The sequence below is a fragment of the Motacilla alba genome, chromosome 2 (assembly GCF_015832195.1).
Source record: "Motacilla alba alba isolate MOTALB_02 chromosome 2, Motacilla_alba_V1.0_pri, whole genome shotgun sequence".
NCBI lineage: Eukaryota > Metazoa > Chordata > Aves > Passeriformes > Motacillidae > Motacilla > Motacilla alba.
This window is the reverse complement of record NC_052017.1, coordinates 118,834,845-118,854,225: the sequence shown is the minus strand read 5'-3', so window position 1 is coordinate 118,854,225 and position 19,381 is coordinate 118,834,845. Positions and strand designations below refer to the sequence as shown.

General features: G+C 37.2%; 1 protein-coding gene across 4 annotated transcripts in view; it reads left to right on the top strand.

Annotated features, from left to right (window-relative positions):
* NCOA2 (nuclear receptor coactivator 2) overlaps nt 1–19,381 on the top strand; it is a 190,624-nt gene that overhangs the window by 111,422 nt on the left and 59,821 nt on the right. For all 4 annotated transcript variants that reach the window (XM_038127371.1, XM_038127372.1, XM_038127373.1 and 1 more), the window contains 2 exons: nt 3,492–3,593; nt 4,476–4,648. In XM_038127371.1, the coding sequence (XP_037983299.1) occupies nt 3,511–3,593; nt 4,476–4,648 (256 nt within the window). In that variant the 5' untranslated portion in view covers nt 3,492–3,510. The remainder of the gene's footprint in view (nt 1–3,491; nt 3,594–4,475; nt 4,649–19,381) is intronic.

Sequence of the window (19,381 nt, the reverse complement as noted above, 5' to 3'; positions counted from 1 at the left end):
ATAGATTTTAGTTTCTGAATTCCAGAAGAATCCCTGACCTCTTAGCTATCCCAGTCAGACCCTAAATATCTAGGGAGACAAGGGTTTGGGGGCACATCCTTTTGATTTTAGTACTGTGTGCTAGATATGGCTGAGTGACTTTCATTTTAGCCTTTGAGATTTTTTAGATTGCGTCATTGTCATCTGTCTAGCTCTCCACTTTCCAAGACACCCATCCCTGGATTCTACATTCTGCTCTGGAGCACAGTCACCTATAAGACAAGAAAATGGCCCATAAAAATCTTTGAGGTATAGAACAGGATTTTTAATTAAGACATAAAGGAGAACAGAAAGCAAACATGGTAGTAGGTGGTAGATTTCCAGAAATAAATTATGATGAGTGAGAAAGACATGGGTAACTCATTCTAAGAATAAACTGATAATGCTGCTGAGAAAAAAGATGTAATAGCCTGTAAGTGCAAACAAAATAAATACATATATTATTTGTTTAGTACTGTTTGCTTTTTGTAAAAAGGAGAGTAGAAGGTGCTAGCTAGTTTTGTGATTATGATGCTGCTTTTGTTCCCCTTAATACAAGAGAATAAAGCTTAAAGTTTGTGGTGGGAGATGAGTTTTGATATGTCCTAGATGTGTGTGGACCTAGTGGGATTCCTACAGAATAGCATTAGTGTGAATGCAAGAAGAATTGATTTATTCATGGGTGGAACTACTGGTGAAACTTTGGTTCCCACAAAAATAAAACTTCCTTTTGATGTAGGTCTGACAGAGTAGGTAGGAGAGCTGTCAGTAACAGTTTCTGTATGCTTTCTTGAGGAGGAGGGAGTTTTGGAGGATGGTGTCCACCATAAATGCTTACCTTCTTACTGCTTGGCAGGGAAGGGGAGTGAGAAGATGACAGTTGAGGGTTTGACAGTATTCGTGAATTGTTATGCTTAGTTTTCTCAAGAAAAATAGCTGATTTACATTTCTCAGGTATTACTTGGGAGGCATAAGAAATGAAGGGAATCCCCAGCCTAATTGTTCTTCTGAACTTTAGAAGAGCTCACCATCTGAGTCTGGATCAGAGATCAGATCTTGGGAATGTACAGCTTTCATCATTCTGATGATTTTTTATCACCTTGGTCAGTGAAAAAATTAGTCATAGAAACAGAGCTGTAAGGACAATTCCAGCTCTTTACTGACAAATGCTCTGTTTAAATATTGTTAGTTTCCTTAATAGTATCTTGCACCTTCCTTGGAGCTCTTATTTGTGATTCTTTTGAAATTGCGTAGTTTCAAGGAAGTGCTTAGCTCCTCATCTATGAATGTGTATTGCTACTCCTGTGCTTGGATAAATTTGGATGTGTATGTCTGCTGGGGCTAGAAGTCAGTGAGGACAGACAGCTGTAGGGGAGCAGCTGGTGTCAGGGTCAGGGTGTCAGCAGCAGGGTGTCAGACCACCCTGGAGACTGCAGTCGATGTCTAGTGCTCCACAGGGCAGCTGGCATTGGCGTGGCTCTGCCAGTGCCCTGCTGAGGCCACTGGGGGTTCTGCAGCCAGGACAGAATGGTGGAGCTTGTGATGGTGCATCTTCCCTTGGAGAGTTGTGTCTGCTCTGCCGCGGAACCTTCTTGCTCTGCTTACAGTGGGATCTTCTCAAAATGATAGCAGTGTGTATGTGTAGACTCAGTGGAGAAAAAGATAATCCAGGTATCTTTCAAATACAGTCTGGTACCAACAGTCTGGTACCATTCATGTCAAAGACCAGATGGAAGCTCTGTGCTATAGGCATGATACAGTCTTTCTCATGAAACTTGAACAGTATCTAGAAGAAGGGAAATTACTCCACTCTCTGCTCAAACTGGTTTAAAAAATACTAAGATGAGATCAGCTCAGCTGGTCAGAGCATGGAGTTAGTAATGCCAAGGTTGTGGGTTTGGTCCTGGTGTGGGCCGTTCATTTAAGAGTCGGACTCAGTGATCCGTGTCCCTTCCAACTCAGAATATTCTGTGAAAAAAATACTTTTATTTTTAAAATAAAATTTTATTTCTTTTAATAAAAAGAAATTTTTATTTTCTTTTACTTTTGGGAAATGTTAGATGGTGGTCAGTTCTGAGTCTGAGATGGCTCCAACTCATTGTTTGCTTGCTCAGGATTCAGTGAGCAGCCTTTCTCAGCATCAGCTGCTCAGACCTTCGTCTTTGGGCTGTTTCTGTTGATGCCTGCAGTATCTTCACTCGCTTGGCTCATTTGGAAAACCAAGATTTCCAATGTGAACATCTGATTACAAACACACAGGCTGGCAGCTAGATTTTTAAAAAATGTCAAAAAGAAGAAGGGAAGGGGACTGTGTCTTCAACCCCTAGTAATTCCCCTATTAGGTTCAGTGCATGGCTGACCAGGCAGAGGGAAAGGAACTGGTGGGACAGAAATGAATGGCTTGAAGGAGGTGGTAAACTCCCTTGTTTTGATACCTGATTTCCACTTTATGCCAAAATGAAGTGGTCATACAATTACAGGCTCCAGCTCTTATTTTAGTATGGTATGAATCACCTTTTGGATACACTCACCTCCTTCAGGCCCCTCATGCTTATTTTTCTGCTAATCCCAAACACTACAGGAGCTCTCTGAAATGTCTAGCAACACCTCTCTGCCATCATCCTCACAAAACTGGCAGCAACTAGGCAGATGCTGAGCTGGGACTGCCTCATCTTCCATGAATTTTTGATAATTTACATCATCTCCCTATGTCCTCTGGTGATTTCTGCCTCCAGATTATTGGTACTTGTTGAGAAATATGTAATCTGAGCTTCATGTGCTTCTACAGGATATAGGGAAACCAACAGTTGGGAGCAGAGCAGGATTTCCACAGGCTGTTTATTGCACAAATTATAAGCATTTGTTATTTTACTGCATTAGCTTGATAAGTTATTCTCCTTAGAGAATATAGATTATATGTAGATTATATGTACAAAATATTTATCGGTTCCTCAGCAATTTCTAGTGCTGGCAGTGGTTCTGTTTCTGCAGTTTTGTGTGTGTACTTTTGTAGGCATTATCTTCTGATTTTTAACTAAAGCTGCATGTGCTACCTTTTCATGTGGCTGTGACACATGTTTTATTTCATGTATTTCAGTTCTGTTGTGTTTTTCTTGTTGTATGGCACTATGGCTTTTCTTTTCTCTTTCATCATTCAGCCTTTCAAATTTACCATGAACATTCAGCAACTCAGGCACAAAATATACTTATCAGTTCTTAAGTAACTGGTAACAATCAAAGATGATATTCTTTACTTGCCCACTATAAATTTTCTTCTCAAGGAGTTTTGTATAGCATTTTGTAGGATCATAAACACAGTGTTTTTATTGGTGCCTTTCAAACAAGCTCTATTTTGAATGACAGATTTTGCCAAGTGAAATCTTAGTTGAGCAGGGAATGAGAAACTTGTAAATATGAACTGAGATCTCGAGACTTTTCCACCATAACCCTTTCTTGCACTTTCTTCCTTTTAGTTGCTGATATGTGTTCAAGATGAGTGGGATGGGAGAAAATACCTCTGACCCATCCAGAGCAGAGTCAAGAAAGCGCAAGGATCCCGATCAGGTTGGACCCAGGTTAGACCATTTATTTCTGGAAATATTGAGAGAATGAGTTTAAAAAAATGTTACACGTGCTTCTGTTTTTCAGTTAGAAGATGACAAGCAACATTCTTGCAAAAAGAAGTCAGTGCCAAACTACTTTATTGCAGTAATTCTGTGTTGTTGAGGGTTTGGGGTGGGGATGAGAACTATTCTTTTTTATTGTTGTTTGTTTGTTTATTTTTGAATCCAGCTTTGTGCCAAAATTTAGAATTTTAGTGACAATTTAGGAGAGATGTAAAAATGGTTTTTGGCATTCACTGCAAGAAGTCTTCAGTCACTCATTTTGTCAATCTGAGATTTTTTTTTTACTGCCTCTGTTGTACATTATAATCTAGGTCTTGAAAAATATTTTCCAGCTTTACAGCAACCAACACAAATGCATTTTAAAGCTTAACCACTCATTCATCTTTTCTTAAGACTGGCATAAATTCACCAGGAGGCAGGGAGTATGGATTGCTCAGTGTAACTATTTAAGCTGTTTTATTTTCTCATACACAATCACTATATAATACTCTTTGGATTCTCAATGCCATGTGGGAGGGATACTTGTAAATATTCAAATCCTGACCCCCCTCCTCCCCCCTCAAATAATCTTGTGTTTTTAATTTCTAATCCAAATCCTCTTTTGAAACAAAAACATGACTGCTGGAAAAAAAATAAGTAACATCTTTTCTAATGCTCCTTTCCTTGTTCCAGAGGAAACCTTTCTGTGTGAGAAAATTGTAAGTTTTATTTCGGTAGTGAGAGAGCTGTTTTTGTTAAACTACTGTCAAACCTTTTAAAATCATCTCTGAGCTGGCCAGAAGGCAAGTAAACTGACATTAAAGAGAGAACTTTTATAAACTCTTCTTTCAGCCCTAAAAGAAGCACTGAGAAACGCAATCGTGAGCAAGAGAATAAATACATTGAAGAACTTGCAGAGCTGATTTTTGCAAATTTTAATGATATTGACAACTTTAACTTTAAACCTGACAAATGTGCAATCTTGAAAGAAACTGTGAAGCAAATTCGTCAGATAAAAGAACAAGGTAAGAAGACTAATTAATTGACTTTGAATATTTTTTCTGTATTGTTGTTTTATTTTTGACTAACCTGATAGTCTCTTTGGCTTTTCTTTAGCAAATTCCCACGTTTTTCATTAATCAGTAATGAATAATGCTGTAAAGTCATGTGAATAGAATGTGTTAAGTATCATATTCAGTATTTTTAAAATAAACTTCACTGAAAATTGTTCAGAGAGAGAAAAAATTGATCAGTCTGATGTGTGTATCTAATAGAATTGAAATCACTTGGCTTTCACAGAAGTTAAACTAGCAGATGGCTTTGGGAAAAAAACACATACTTTTACATGGATGAGTAAGAATCCATGCAAAAGAGAAATGTCTAGGAGAGCGGGGTATGCAAGTGTTCTGCATAGTCGTTTTGCTTTCTTTTGTTGGTATGAATAGATATTGTGGACTAAATTATCTGCGTCCTTTAAATGATGACATCATATCCTCGACTACAATAGATTTGAAACTATTCTAATCTCTAGATAGGGTCCTGTTATAAATGTAAACCACAGAACGTGACAGTTTTCTTCCTGTTCTTTGTCTAGAAGATTAGTTTTGTATTTCTTTTCTTTTGATATATTTCCTATTGAAAGAGAAAACCCATATCTTTTAGAAACTTTAAATTTTTTGGAAGTTGGTTTTGTGGCACAGGTCTGTCTAGGCAGGCATACTGCAGGTGTTTGGGGGAGATTCACATTGTTAACATGGGTGCATATAATTTTTCTTTTAATGTAGAAGATTTATATCCCTTTGTAAACTGTGTTTAGAGTGATTCCCTTGATTTTCAAACAATTTAAACATCTTTCACTTTTTCACTTCTCTGTGGAAAAGTAATTTTTCCTTTTCAATACTGTGTGTGTAAAATTATAAAAGTGGAGACTGTATGTTTCATAATTTAGATACATATTTATCTAAATATATTTGTATATAAGTATATCTACAGTTTTAGACTTCAGTCTATTCAAAGCTAAATGGAAAGTGGAAGGAGTCAGATTGTGCCAGTTGCCTCCAAAGTTCTAACTGATTAATCTTAGGGAGTGTTCTATTTCTCAGCTTGTTCTCCTCTTTTTGCTGTTAGGTTGCTATGATTTTTTAAGTGGCTATTCTAGTGATGTTGCCATGCCCCATATTAGAAGTATACTTGTTAACCTGACACAATGTCCATCACTGTTTTGCAGCTTGCTGGCTTTTTGGCTTTTGAGATCTTTTTCCCTTATTTTCTTCATCCTTTTCTCAGATTGATTTTTAAGTTTGGGTTGTGGGTTGTTTTGTTTGGGTTTTTTTTTGTTTTTGTTTTTTTTTTTTGTTTTGTTTTTTTTTTGTTTTTTTTGGTTTTTTTTGTTTTTTTGCAGTCACCAATTAACACATACTCCTTATCTTTATCTGAGAAAAGGAAAAGGACAAAAAAATTGTGTTTTCCCGGGAAGGAAAATCTGCTAGTCCACTTTGGTAATTCAGTCAGCAGTTCTAGAAAATCTAGTCTGAAAATCTGGCTCTTTACTCATGGTTACTTTGTCAAATCTAGGGTTTTATTGTTTAGGACCAATATCACAACAATAGTTTTCATGAAACATTCACACTTACCAGGCCAGGTTATATGTAAACTATTGAAGTCATCAAGGGCCAGAATTGTGCTAAAGCTGAACGTGCAGTTAGTTTTTTAAGGTCATAAAATCTTACTGCAAAAACAACTGCATATACAGTCCTAGAGACAGACTAAACTGCTATGAGCACTGTTTATTTCAACAAGTAGAAGTAGTTTGCAACCCTTGAGCAATAAAGACACTAAATTGCTCTTTTTGATGTTGATTTGTTACACAAGGTTCTTCAGCTGATGACAATTAGATGTTCTGGTAACTGGGTATCCACATAAAACTCACAGCTGGTACAGACTGACTTTAAGCCTCTAAGAGGCACTGCAAAATACTGAGACCTTCAAGGTGGTCATTAGTAGCATCTCAGAAGAATGATCAGAATATTTGAAATTATTCCTTTGAGCTGATAAAGGTTTGATACCTATTCCTACATGGAAGCTACTTCTGTTCGTTGTAATCACAAATTTAAAAGGCTTTTCCTTTTAAAAAAAAATTCAAATGACAGCATACTCTGAAATGCAATATTATTTTGGAACAGGCATTTCATTAAAAATGAGAAAATGTCTCACATATATTAAGTGTCCAAATTGCACAAACAGTACAGTCTACCTGTACTTCTGTTGAGTGCCACAAAAAATCTGACATAAACAATGCAAACCGGTTGGAGACCTAATGAGGCTATTACAATTGTTCTCTCATATTTTATGGGCAGTTTATCACCTCACATTGGGAATCCTGCACTTAGATATGCTCATCACTTAATAGTATTAACTTTTATGCTGTTTCAAATCTTTCTGATTGGTCTTCCACTGTGAAGACCTGTTAGAACACCTTGACAACAGTCAAAACTTGCATTATCTATTTCTAAAACAAAAGTCATTAAAATCATGCTGTACTTGCATGGAGTGCCACGAGACTCAGGTTAAAAATAATATTTTGTTCCAGTTGTTTTGTTGATTTTTAGTGTTATGCAGAATACTTGTAGGACAAAATTAAATGAACGTCCTGAAACTCTTTAGTGATTCTACACTGACATGGACAAATGAAGATGGCTTAGTGGTCATACAGTGGGTCTGCTCTGCATTTCTTCCAAAGCAGATTAGATTAAATTTGTGAGAACTTAATTTACAGTTTTGGTATTTAGAAGTTTTAGTAAAGAGGTTGTTTCTTTGAAATAAATACTAAAAATTCTAATTGCACATGAAGGTCTAATTACTTACAAAAGCACAATACGTTATAAGTACCTGGAAAAGCCACTGAAAGCAACAAGTTTTATAGCTTCTACTGAGCTTTGTCAGGGAGACTTTATTCTAGGTTCTAGGAATGAGAACAAGGAAGCATGAAATGCAGATTGATATTTGTTTCTCATGTCAAGCTAGCTGGGCTGGTAGCTGAAAAAAGTAATAGATCTTTTGCTTTAATAATACTGTATAATTTAGTATAATGTTATCCTGATCTATTTTATATGCAAATATATACTTGGAATACTTTATCTGTTATCTTTATATCATTTCTCACAGTATATACTTCAAAGATTACTAAGTTGTGGTATGTTAGAGATTTTGTTTATTACAATTCGAAGCCAAGTTATAAATGCACGTGTAAAGCTAAATTCATTAAAAGAATTCAAGATATTTGGAAGATGTAACCTATGCATGAAGTTTTAATCTGGGTTTTGAAATGGTTTTAGTACTTGGGAAAGTGATGACAAGCTATTTTATGAAAGCTTAATATTTTACAGAGGACTTCTATCATACTATCTTACAATGATTGGATGGAGATTTTGTGAATGTCCAGAGGAGATGAAAAATTGTGATTATAGCATGAAGATGAAACAGAAGTTGTATTCATGTGAATCTTAAGTGGCTGTCCTTATTGGGGATTTGAGATTGTGTTTCAGGCACCTTGGAAAACACTCATTCAGTTTTTTATTTATTACATAAAAGTTGTTTGGAACAGTTGTGTTACACAGTTGTTGAAGTGTAAGCTCTCCTGTTGTTTGCAGTCCATGTTAAGTTACTTGGAAAGGATAATGGTCATGTATGGTACAGATGTGTTCATAATGTGTACAGACAAGTAAGTTGTGATTTGCACATGCTTAATTTAAAAAGCTTATGTTAGACAAGTGTAAAGACCATTGGGAATAATTCCTTTATATGCCAGACGTCCAAGGAGCTATAAAGCCATTTGATTGTACTTAAGAAATATGCTTAGTAAAATAGCATCTGATTGATTTTAGGATCATATCTTAAAAAGCAACTTCAGCACTTATAATACTAATTTCTGTCATTTAAGTACTGCTTAAAATGTTTTCTCATATCTGAAGACAACAGAAATCTGACAGTAAATAAAAGTAATCTGAATTTTCTTCTTTCTTAGTTGACAAGCAGTTGAACTGATTCACATCAATCTCATTTGATTTTATTCCAACAGTAGTTCTTTTCCTTCACTCTTGTCACCAGCCTGATTACCCTCATTTTTTAGTGGCGTTTTTGTCATTATTTTTTGGATTGCTTTGTCTCTGTTTGGCTGGGTTTTATTTCAAGGTTTTGTGGGGGTTTTTTTTGGTTTTTTTCTTCTTCTTTTGGATCTAAAGCAGGTTATAAAAATTAAACCCTTGCCCTTAGTTTGGAGCTCCTTTTATCTGTCATGCTGGCCCTAGTCTCAGCAGGTGAATAACTGATCTTTTAAAGCAGAGACTGTCTATCACATTTCACTGTTTGAACAATTCCTTCTTCAGACTTTTAAACTTCCTTTTCTTCATTGTCTAGTTGTGCTTTAGCCTCCTGTCTGAATATCAGCAATGCAGTAGCTACAGAGTATACTGAAGATCACCTTAAGCTTCTTCAGCAGTTTCTGCAGCTAAGTCTCCTCTGACCTCTTTGGTTGGAGTGCTGAGGAATGTGTCCTGACATAAGTGCAAGACATGGGGTTGTGTTTTTTTTTTTTTTTCCCAAGTCCCCTGAGTTCCTTTTATTAAACTCCAGGTCTCTATCTCCTATTTCTCCCCTTCTGTTCTCCAAGCCTTTCTGTCTTCTGTAGCAATTTTTTAAGATGGCATCCACCTGTCTTAGTTAGATTCACATTCAGTGGGATATAATCTACTGTGGTAAAGTATCCTAAATATGATTTTATGCTACTTGCATTATCCTGCAGAGTCCAGTTTTCATGTGTCACTAGTTTCTGAAGAGGTTTTATGTTGTGTAGATCAGCTTTTCAGTGGCTCAGGGAAGGGAAATTGGGTGGCAATTACCAGTCTAGCTGGTAATGGACACTTCTGAGATGTGAAACAGACTTTGTTTTCAGAATAGCCTTAAAAGACAGACCTTGGACAGAATGAATCACCATGTGAAAGCAAAATAGTGTTGGGAGAGGGAGAAGTGCTCGATGAAGAGAGACATGTATGGAAACCTGTATGAACTTTAAAAGAAGGCTTGTTGTTAATCATATTTATCTTCTTTTTCTGGTTTCACATTTGATAGCAAAACCAGTTTTTGCTTCCCTGTAGCAGATTACTATGTAATCACAGGGGCACTCCAGCAGGTAGTGCATTGTTGCCTCCAGCGCCAGTATGCAAGTAAAATCACTTGCTAAAAGAAAGCAGCATGGTCTTAAAGCTGTAATGAGGTGTTGCTTTGGCTGCTGCTACTTTGAATTTATCAGATCTGAGCTTAGATTCATATTTCACAAGGTATTTAAGCAACTGCCTAACTTTAAGCAGATGAGTAATCCCTGTTAAGTCGGTGGAACTACTTAAAGGTTCAAAGTTATGTGCATAAATATCTTGTAAAATCAGGATATTAAGGCAAGAGAGCATATGCAGACTTGTGTTTTGTTTGTTGGTTTTTGTTCTGCAAATATTTTACTAGGTCAGTTTTACTGTAATTATATTTTTATATTAATCATATTTGAGATGAGTTATTCAAATTTTCTGCCAATTTTTTAATCTTCTTCTTTTTGAAGGAATTCTACATGGCTATCACTGTGTGTATATAGTGTATTTTCAGTCTGATAGGATTTTAAAACTGAATTAACAGTCTCAGAATTTCACGCTTGAAGTCAAGGAACTTATGCAGAGCATTTACAAAAAAAAACCAACAAACCCAAAACAACTATTACTGAATTTGCTTTGTTGTCTCCCCTGCCTACAGCTGAGAGTGATACATTGAGAGTGTCTTTGATCTTCCTGTGTACATTGAAAGGCTTTCTTGCTAAATATGCAGTTTATGTTGACTTTACTACTTGCGTGACTCCAGAGAACTACTGATTCACTGAAGAATTTAAAGTGGTTTTAGGTAATGCAGACCATCCGTTTCTTTTCTGTATCTGATGAAAAGTAGCCATTGGCCAGCAGACCCATCAAGTGGGAAGCTTCCTGGTATTTGCTTATTTTATTGGAGTTGTGTATCATGCAGAATACTTGGCTTAAACCTTATCTACACATAAGTTAAGGCATTTTAACAAGATTAATATTCTTCTGTGGAGACAGCGTTATAATGTCATTAATATTACTTACTGAATAAGTAGCTGAAGACACTTCATGACATATAACTGTGCCCACACTGGGATGAAACAATTAAGAGGGGGATTGTACAGCATGGAGTAGAGAAGGCTCTGGGGAGGCCTTATTGCAGCCCCTTAATATGTAAAGGAGGCTTACAAGAAAGACACAGAGAGACTTCTTACTGAGGCCTGTAGTGCCAGAACAGTGGCAGTGGTTTTGAGCAGAAAGATTGGACTTCTTCCTTATGGAAGAAGTTTTCTTCTATAGACTTCTTCTTTATGGAAGAAGTTCTTTATTGTGAGGGTAACGAGGCACTGGAGCAGGTTGTCCAGAGAAGTGGATACACCATCCCTGGAAGAGCTCAAAGCTGGATGGGATGGGGCTTTGAGCGGCTTGATCTAGTGAAAGATGTTCCTGCCCATGGCAGGAGGGGTGGACTAAAGTGATCTTTAAAGCTCTCTTCCCACCTGAGTTAGTCTGTGATTCTATGATTCTCTTGCTTCAAGAAGACAGATAAAAATGATCAAGTGTGCAGGCTGCAAACTTACCTGTGGAAAATAAGTCAGCTGTTGGAAAGCCCTGGTTTCACCATCCCTGCCCTTCTCCTGATCATGGGTTTCCATTTCCTCCCTTACCGTGACAGTAGCATTTCTGCAGTTGTGTGGTGAGCCTGAGCCGTGTTTTTGAGGTGGCATGTTGTAGAGGATCTGTCTCACCCTGGGTCCTTGGTGGGGCCCCACTCCCACACAGATCCAAGTGTTCCAGCCATGACTGAGCTAAGGGCCAATGCCCACGCCAGCTGTCCTGGTGTTGTTGGGCATTGCAGGGTGTCATGTGATGGCTGTCACCTAACAAGACATTCCTCCTGACCATGGGCTTCAGCTCACTCGGTGATGGATGGCTTCCATGCCAGAGATAATTTGCTTGAAGTTTTAGGCCAAAAATCTAAGCTTTGACTTCAAGTTATGGGTCAAAGTTAAAGAGAAACTGAATGTTACTCTTAGCTGTTAAGGTGCTGGTCTTTTTCAGGTAGAAATGGCCATTACTGGCGAGTGCTACAGGAAAACTTTCTTGTTTGTTTTGCACCCTATTTATATTTGCTTTTCTTGGTCTTTGTGTTCTTTCATAAATTCTAAATGTCCAAGACAAAAAAAAAAGTTCAAACTAGCAAAGTGTGGCTCTTTACTTTGTATTGTACAGCTGCAAAGATGATTGCAGTGTAAGAGGTTGTGATCTATAACACCAACGCTGGGGAATGCTATAAAGGACTGAGCTGCTTTTCCTATTATTTAACCTTCTTTGAGGGATATGTCAAGTGTTCCCTCGTTGTTCTTTACAGGAATAAAGTAAAACTTCGTTAAAGTTTTGGTTTAGTTACTTTAATATGTAATGAACATGTTATTGTCTACGTACTACTGGGATGGTAGTAAAAATGTCTTGCATAAGAGAGATGGAGACATCTTGAAATTTTGGGTTTTGGAGGCTGCCTCTTTGGTAAGTGTATTGTTCTTAGACTGCATTTTAATTGTCACTGAGCACTTTAAACTTCAAAACTTTACAGGTTTGTTCAGGTTTTTTTTTGCAGTTTAACATGTAATCTCTTATGAACTGTAAATATCATAAATTTATTCAGCATTTTTATTTGAGGGGAAAACAAAATGCAGAAATATAGACTGACATCCATCCCTCCACAATATGGACTAGGCTTTTGAGTCTAGTGTTTCTCACCAGCTGTTCTGTGTTTAGAGGTGTGGTCAGAAACAAAGACTGAGTTTAGGTGCTAAAAAATAAATGCTGAGTTTAGGTTTCAAAGAACAATTGTAGCCTTCTGATTTGAGTCCTAATGGTAGTTGTTTTAGTCCCTTGTTGCTGGATGGTTTGTAGTGTAAAAGGTGCTGACTGTAGAACACCAAATCTTGCTGTGTGGTTTAGGTTAGTGAATGCAATGTCTTAATCTCAGCAGCACATAAAGCAAGTAAATGAAGGAGACTTCATGTTACCTTGGCTCTCTGTCTGCAGCTTAATTTATGGAATAGCAAATTAATTCACTGTGAATAGTGATGATACTTCAGTCAAAAAAAGATCATCTATTTTAAGGAATCTAGCTTTTGTTACACAGCTTTTATCTTTGCTTTTTAAAGACTGCAGCTTGAAAAGCAATAATATAATATTTACTCACAATAGGGTGCAATGCCTTTCATACCATGTTTGAATCCTGAAAAGCTGTGGATTCACAGCACATTGAAGAAGCATTGATCAAAGGCTTCTCTGTGTTCAAACTAGAACCAAGATAATTGCATCTGTTCTAAGTCATGCATTTTGTTATTGCTGTAAAACATCCTGTGTATGGACAGTTAGTTGGATATTTCCTTGAATGTGAAATCACCAAGGATATGAAAAACAATAAGTCAGCTATTACTGCTTCAGCTTTCTGTTTCTCTAAACCCTCAGTGGGCAACTGGGGGAAAATCACAGGCTGAATATTGAAGGGCGACATGGCAAGTGATCAGTTGCTTTCTGTGTCATGAACACTGTTGAGCTCATAGTGAATGTCCTCAGAAAAATGACTAGAGAGTCAATACATACATGATTTCTGTTTCCTTTCATCATTATGGGGTGCTGACACATCTCTATGTATTTTACAAGACAAGGGGTATTCTTAATATATTCTCTGCACACTTAAACAGACACATACTCTCCTTCCCTTCTTTAACTTGCACAAATCAGAGGAGGGGAAAGGGGAGACAAAAAAACTACATAAATTTAAGTTCCACCAAAGTGGATAACTCCATAAACCATAAATCCATTAAGTAGATACTCCATAACTGGAGGTGCTTCAGATATGCCCATGTTACCTGAATAAGTATCCACATGCTTCTTTGGATGAAGCAGCCGTGTCGTACGTCCCTTCCCTGAGGCCCAGGTCATCTCAGAGCAGAAAAGCATGTCCCTGCACCTTGCTTTGCTTGCTGGCATGAACCAGAATGGAGCCTCCACAGTGTGCCTGCCACAGAGGACTCCAGCACACAAAGGCAGGATACAGCCTAACAGCTGGAATTTGTGACCAACTCATATAAAAGGAGCAGATTGTTAATGGGAAGTTAACTGAAATCAGGAGCAACTTAATGAAGGAGTTGGTAGGTTCTTTTAGCCCTTCCAAAGAAGTCTGAATGTTCTTCAAAATATTCAGTGGAAGTTCTTGTCGTGATCCAGGAGCTGATGTGAAATATTTTGGGATGTGTTACAGAGAGCTGGCTAGGCAGTTAGAATGGTCTCTTGTCATCTTAAGATATGTGATCCTGAAGAGCACTAGCCTTATACTGGTACTTTTTCTCCTGAGGCACAATTTCCTAGAAAGACTTGGAACAACCTGCAATTCCCATGATTCTTCTGAGGAAGATGTCTTCCAGAAACAAATTAGGTGTGGGCCTATATTCAGCACTTGAAGAGGAAGTGTGTTTAAATATAGCATTTAATCTACTTGGAAATAAAAAAAAAAAAAAAAAAGAGGAAAAGATATCAAGGTTGTAATTTCTAAATATAGATTGGAAAACTCAGAGGGACCCTCATTTAGATTTTCCTTGGTTTCTTTATTTTGATGTTTGCTGGAAAAAATATCAAGGTATTTTGTGCCAATAACGTAAAATTCTTCCTGTCTTGGTTCTTTTGTATAAAGCCTTTCACCGTCTTGGGTTGAAGGAAAGATTTGAATGTTTGGAGGTTTTTTCCTAACTTTAGTTGAAGCGAAGTCCCCATTGACTCCTCTGAATGCAATGCTCCCTGTAACTAATTGTCAAAAATAGAGTTTTGTATCTAATGGATTTTCTTTGTATTTTCAAATTTCCCCCCATTTTTAAGGGTTTTATTTTTAAGCCTGCACTGTTTTCTTTTCAGTAATTGTCCTGTGGTGTTTTGGGGTTTTTTTTCACGCCTTCCCCAGACCTGCTGTCTCTTGCCTTTGCTGTGGCTTTAGCCATAATTTTACAACCAGCAACACCCTACCTGTGACAGTTTTATTCCATTCACTGTCATCCCTCTGATAATGTTTCTACTCTTAGTTGCTGTGGTAAGAAATCATCAAATAGTTTAGAGAATGTGACAAAAGTTACTAATGAATTGCTGAGTGTTACACTGATGAAAATCAAGGATTATTGTGATTACTACTGAGCTTGAAAGTTGAGCCACCATCTGTCTATCTGCAAGAGGTGCTGATTTTAAGTGAACATTGTAGTACAGATTGTCAGGCCATTGTAGTTAATGTTCAAAATATAATTATGTGTTTGCAGTTGGCAATCTAAAATGTAAATATGCCAAATAAGCTTTTTTCCCATTGCTTTTTTATATCAGTGATACAGGCAGAGAAGCCAGTCTGTAAAACCTTTATTAAATATAACTGAGGGAGGATATTGGCTTTCTCAGGGTCATTGTGAATCATGGTGCAAGAATACTCTTCCTTTCCCTGAGCTATGTGATGGTCATGAGCATTGCCACTTGTTCTTTCTTTGAAGCTCAGACAAGGAGCATATATCCTTTATCTCAACAGCTTAAAGAAAGGGCTATGGTTTCTTCTGTTGTTTTTTGTGGGGATTTTTGTTGGATTAGTTGGTTGGTTTATTTAATAAAGACTGGCCTCAGTATTCTTAAGTGTTTAGGCTGAGGTGAACACATAATACTGTGGAAATAACAGCTGTTGTGTAAAAGGTCTCACCTGTTGGTATTCTAATAGGTAAAATGTAAAATGAGGAGCAGGCACCCAAATTCCTTTTTGCAGGCAAATAAGTAAATTGGAGACTGGAGGAAAATGTTCTGGATTATCACTTGTGATGTAATGCTCAGGCTTGGCTGCAGATCTGCATTACCGACCTTCGTGCCAGGGAGGGACACGGCTGGAGGCAGACCATAATCTTCAACATTTTCTGGTTAAAGCTGCGTGTGTTCAGCATTTTCAGGGTGATGATTGCCCAGCAAGGGTCCCTCTCTTCCAGCCTGTGCCATGTCAGGAGTTTGGGGCTGGGAAGAGCAGCAAGACTACAGAGCTGGCTGGGCAGCACTGCCGGCACAACATGGAGCGTCCTCCGCTGAGCTCCAAGTTGCCCATGGGGAACTGTTGGGGAACTGTTCAAACAGCTCCAGATTTCTTCTCAGAAGAGAATTGATAAAGCTCACTGAGAAAAGAGAGAAAACAATACCATTAGTGTTTAATAATTTTCCTGTTTATGGATTATACTGACATATTTCAGACTGGGTGCTGATCCCTGCTTCATGAATCTGAGCTAGAGAAACAGAAACAGGAACACCTAACTCATTAAGTTTTAAGTGTGGTTCAGTCTGTTGAAGGGAGCACATTTGTACCTATCAGTGCTATTAGCAGACGTTTTAAAATGTCTGCTAATTAATATGTGACAGAATAAATTCATACAATTGGGGTTAAAAGTGACTTTGTCTGGATGTAAATCATAGCAACAATATAAGCCAAGATTTTCTAGGGTAATGAAAAAAAGATCTCTTAATTTTAGAGAATATTTTAGGCAATGCAGGTTAATAATTTTACCTTTCTTCCCACAGTATTCATAATGTACTTGAAGTAATGTAGCCACTGTTGAAATATATGAAATTTATCTTAAAACACAGTTTTGTGAAGGACTTGAATTAAAAAATCCCTTTAAATAACTAACATGCAGAAATAAAAGTTTCTCTAAGAAGTTTTGATTTTCCATCTGCTTTCCTTGCAGTAATAGGAAAGTTTCTGTTTCTATATTGCCTTGAAATTTTGGCTGAGGCCTGTGATGGTGGGTTAGACAAGTAAGGAGAGGGGCCCAAGGGTTCTATTTCTGAACACTGGGCTGTTATAGAAGAAAACTTTACTTGTCCTTAATGATTTAGGGCTTTTTTTGCAAAAGATTTATCTACCATAATCTGGACTATTAGAAACAGTAGGAGCCCTGTAATCCATGTTAACATGGACACATTAAATTAAAGCTGTTTCTGTTCTTCCTTAGCTGTCTTCAATTATCTGTACTCCATTTTGGCCTACGTTTTATTATGGAAACTTCTTTCATAGGGAACCCATGATCCATCATATTTCTTCTTTGTGGACCACATTAGATCTCTTGAAAACATATGCAGTTGTCAATGGCAATTTATAAAAGCAAAAAGATCTTTGCCTGTTGTTGTGGATGATCTGGTGTGTCACAAAGATTTATTATCAGCATCCTAAAATAAGACAGATATTTTGTAATCTTGGCGATGTGGCATTCGAAGAAAGGGAGTCATCTGTTTCCTTTTAACAGCTGGTTGAGTACAGAAGAGTTAGGCTTCAAGAAATAGAGTCTGGCTAGATTAATACTCCTCTCTAGTATGTTATTTTGGCCTAAGTTTTAGAAAACCAGAAGTTTAATTAGCTTGGCAACTGCATCTGCAGATTCTAGTCTAAAGAGTGTTAACCCTTATATCTTTATTTTCAAAATCTGGCCGGTGTTTTAACATGTCAGAGAACCAGTTGGAGGGCTGTTAACATTTGTAAAGGCAATATATTCTTTCTGAGACCATGGTGGAGCCCTGTTTTGAACGAAATTACCAGATTCTGCCATGTTTCTTGTCTTTGAAAACATTAGCTCAGCCAAAATGTTAAAGAACATTGGACTCCCACCATTTAGACATTCATATCAATACTGTTTTGAGAGATGAATTATCAAAATAAGATGAGGTTACTCATTGGTAAATATCTAACACTTATAAAATTGCAAATGCCAAGAAATACAGTAATTTTTTCTGTCCTAATTCAGCACATACCAAAGAAAATAATTACTTTGTTAAACGAAGTGATGCCAAATATTTGTATCTAATATTTCGGTGCAGAGGTCAGTTAGCTTGGCTCTTTCTTTTGAAATGCAGCCATATTAATGTAACAGATTTTAAGTCAGTGCTGATGGCTGTGCAGCATTTGTTATCACGCACAGTTGAGTAGTTTACGTGAGTGTTTTGAAATCATGTAAATAGCAACAGATGCAAAACCGTTTCCTGGATGTGTTTGTGTATACAGCTACAGATACATATATTTGAATCTGCTTATCTGATTCTAGCCCAGAATAATAAGTGGCTGATTGAATTGAGGGTATTTTGGGGTAAGGCACTGACAGCCAGTGTGCTTAATCTAACACATGTACTCCTTTATTGTGTGAGTACTGTATTTTAGGCATTTATTAAATACTGTAAATTACACTGTAATCAATCAGATATTTATGATTATACTGGTTACTAGACATTCTTAGGAAATGTAAATGCAAGAAGAGAATCCCAAACCCCTGTATTTAAAAATGCATTTTAAAACCAGTGAAAATTAGAAATTCTCAGCATCATCCTGAATTTTAGCCTTTTGATAGGGACATTTCCTGGGCAGGGCACCTTTGATGATTAATTTATTTAGATATTGCCCTAATCAGTCAGTATACACTAGAAAGACAGTGTTGGTAGTCTTTTTGGGGAAAAGATTATATCTTTAAAACACAGGAATACACGTACATTTAATTTTTCTGATTGCCAGTTAAGCACAACCTATCATTTCATATAAAAGCATGTGTTGAACATACTCAAATATTTTAGTAATAAGACCAGTCTAAAAATTTTGCAGGAGTAAAACTATACCCAGTTGTATTCCTTTCCACCTTTTTGAAAACTTTGTGGAAAAGGTTAATGTTACAACATGTCCAGTGATTCAATAAGTGATAGTCATGATGGAAGCTTAATTCCATGTTCTGGAGATGAAAAATAACTTTCTACTCACAATGTGGTAGTTTGACATATCACCCCAAGTTTAAATGAGGCATGGGGTGAGAAATAGTTTCTGGATTCAGGGTTCCTTTCAGTATTAGTTTAGATTTCACTTAAAGGGTAATATAGCAATTGTCCTTCTGTGTTTTTACTGATAAATAAAAATAATATCACCAAAGAAATTATTTTAATTGCTGCATTGTTTCATATTTTTATTGTGTGCTGGGGATGGATCAAGCCATTGATGATTTGGGGTCCCAGACAGGACAATTGAGTCTTCACTTGAGCAGCAGTAGAGAGAGGGTTGTAACTTTGGTCCCCAGCCCTTAACTCACCAGAGACTAGGGACCTTCTGGGATGATACCAGGTAAGAATAATCTCTTGCCCACTGCATTAGGTAGATAAATCTGCGGATAGTAGGTACGAGGTTCCGTAAATAATACGTATTTACATATAAATAATAACATCACTTTTAGCTGTCACTGTTATATCCAAGAGTTAGCAATCTTCATATATGTTATCTAAGTGTATTTATGAATGGGATTCTGCCTTGGTGCTCTGAGTGGTGCCGTGTGCCAGGAATGCAGCACTGCAATACCCCAGCTCATGGAGCTTGGAGACAACTGGCTCCTGGCCAGGCCAGGGCAGAAGGAGTGGGCACTTTCACTGCTGCCACTGTCTTCTTCCTCACTTCCAAGAAGCAGACCACTGAGTTTTGTAATAATGAGAAGGAAAAGAGGTCATAGATGTTGATGAAAGCAAAGACAGCACAATGAGAGGGAGGAAGAAACGAAGGAGAAGATAGTAAAATGCTTATTAAAGTATTTAGCAAAAAATACA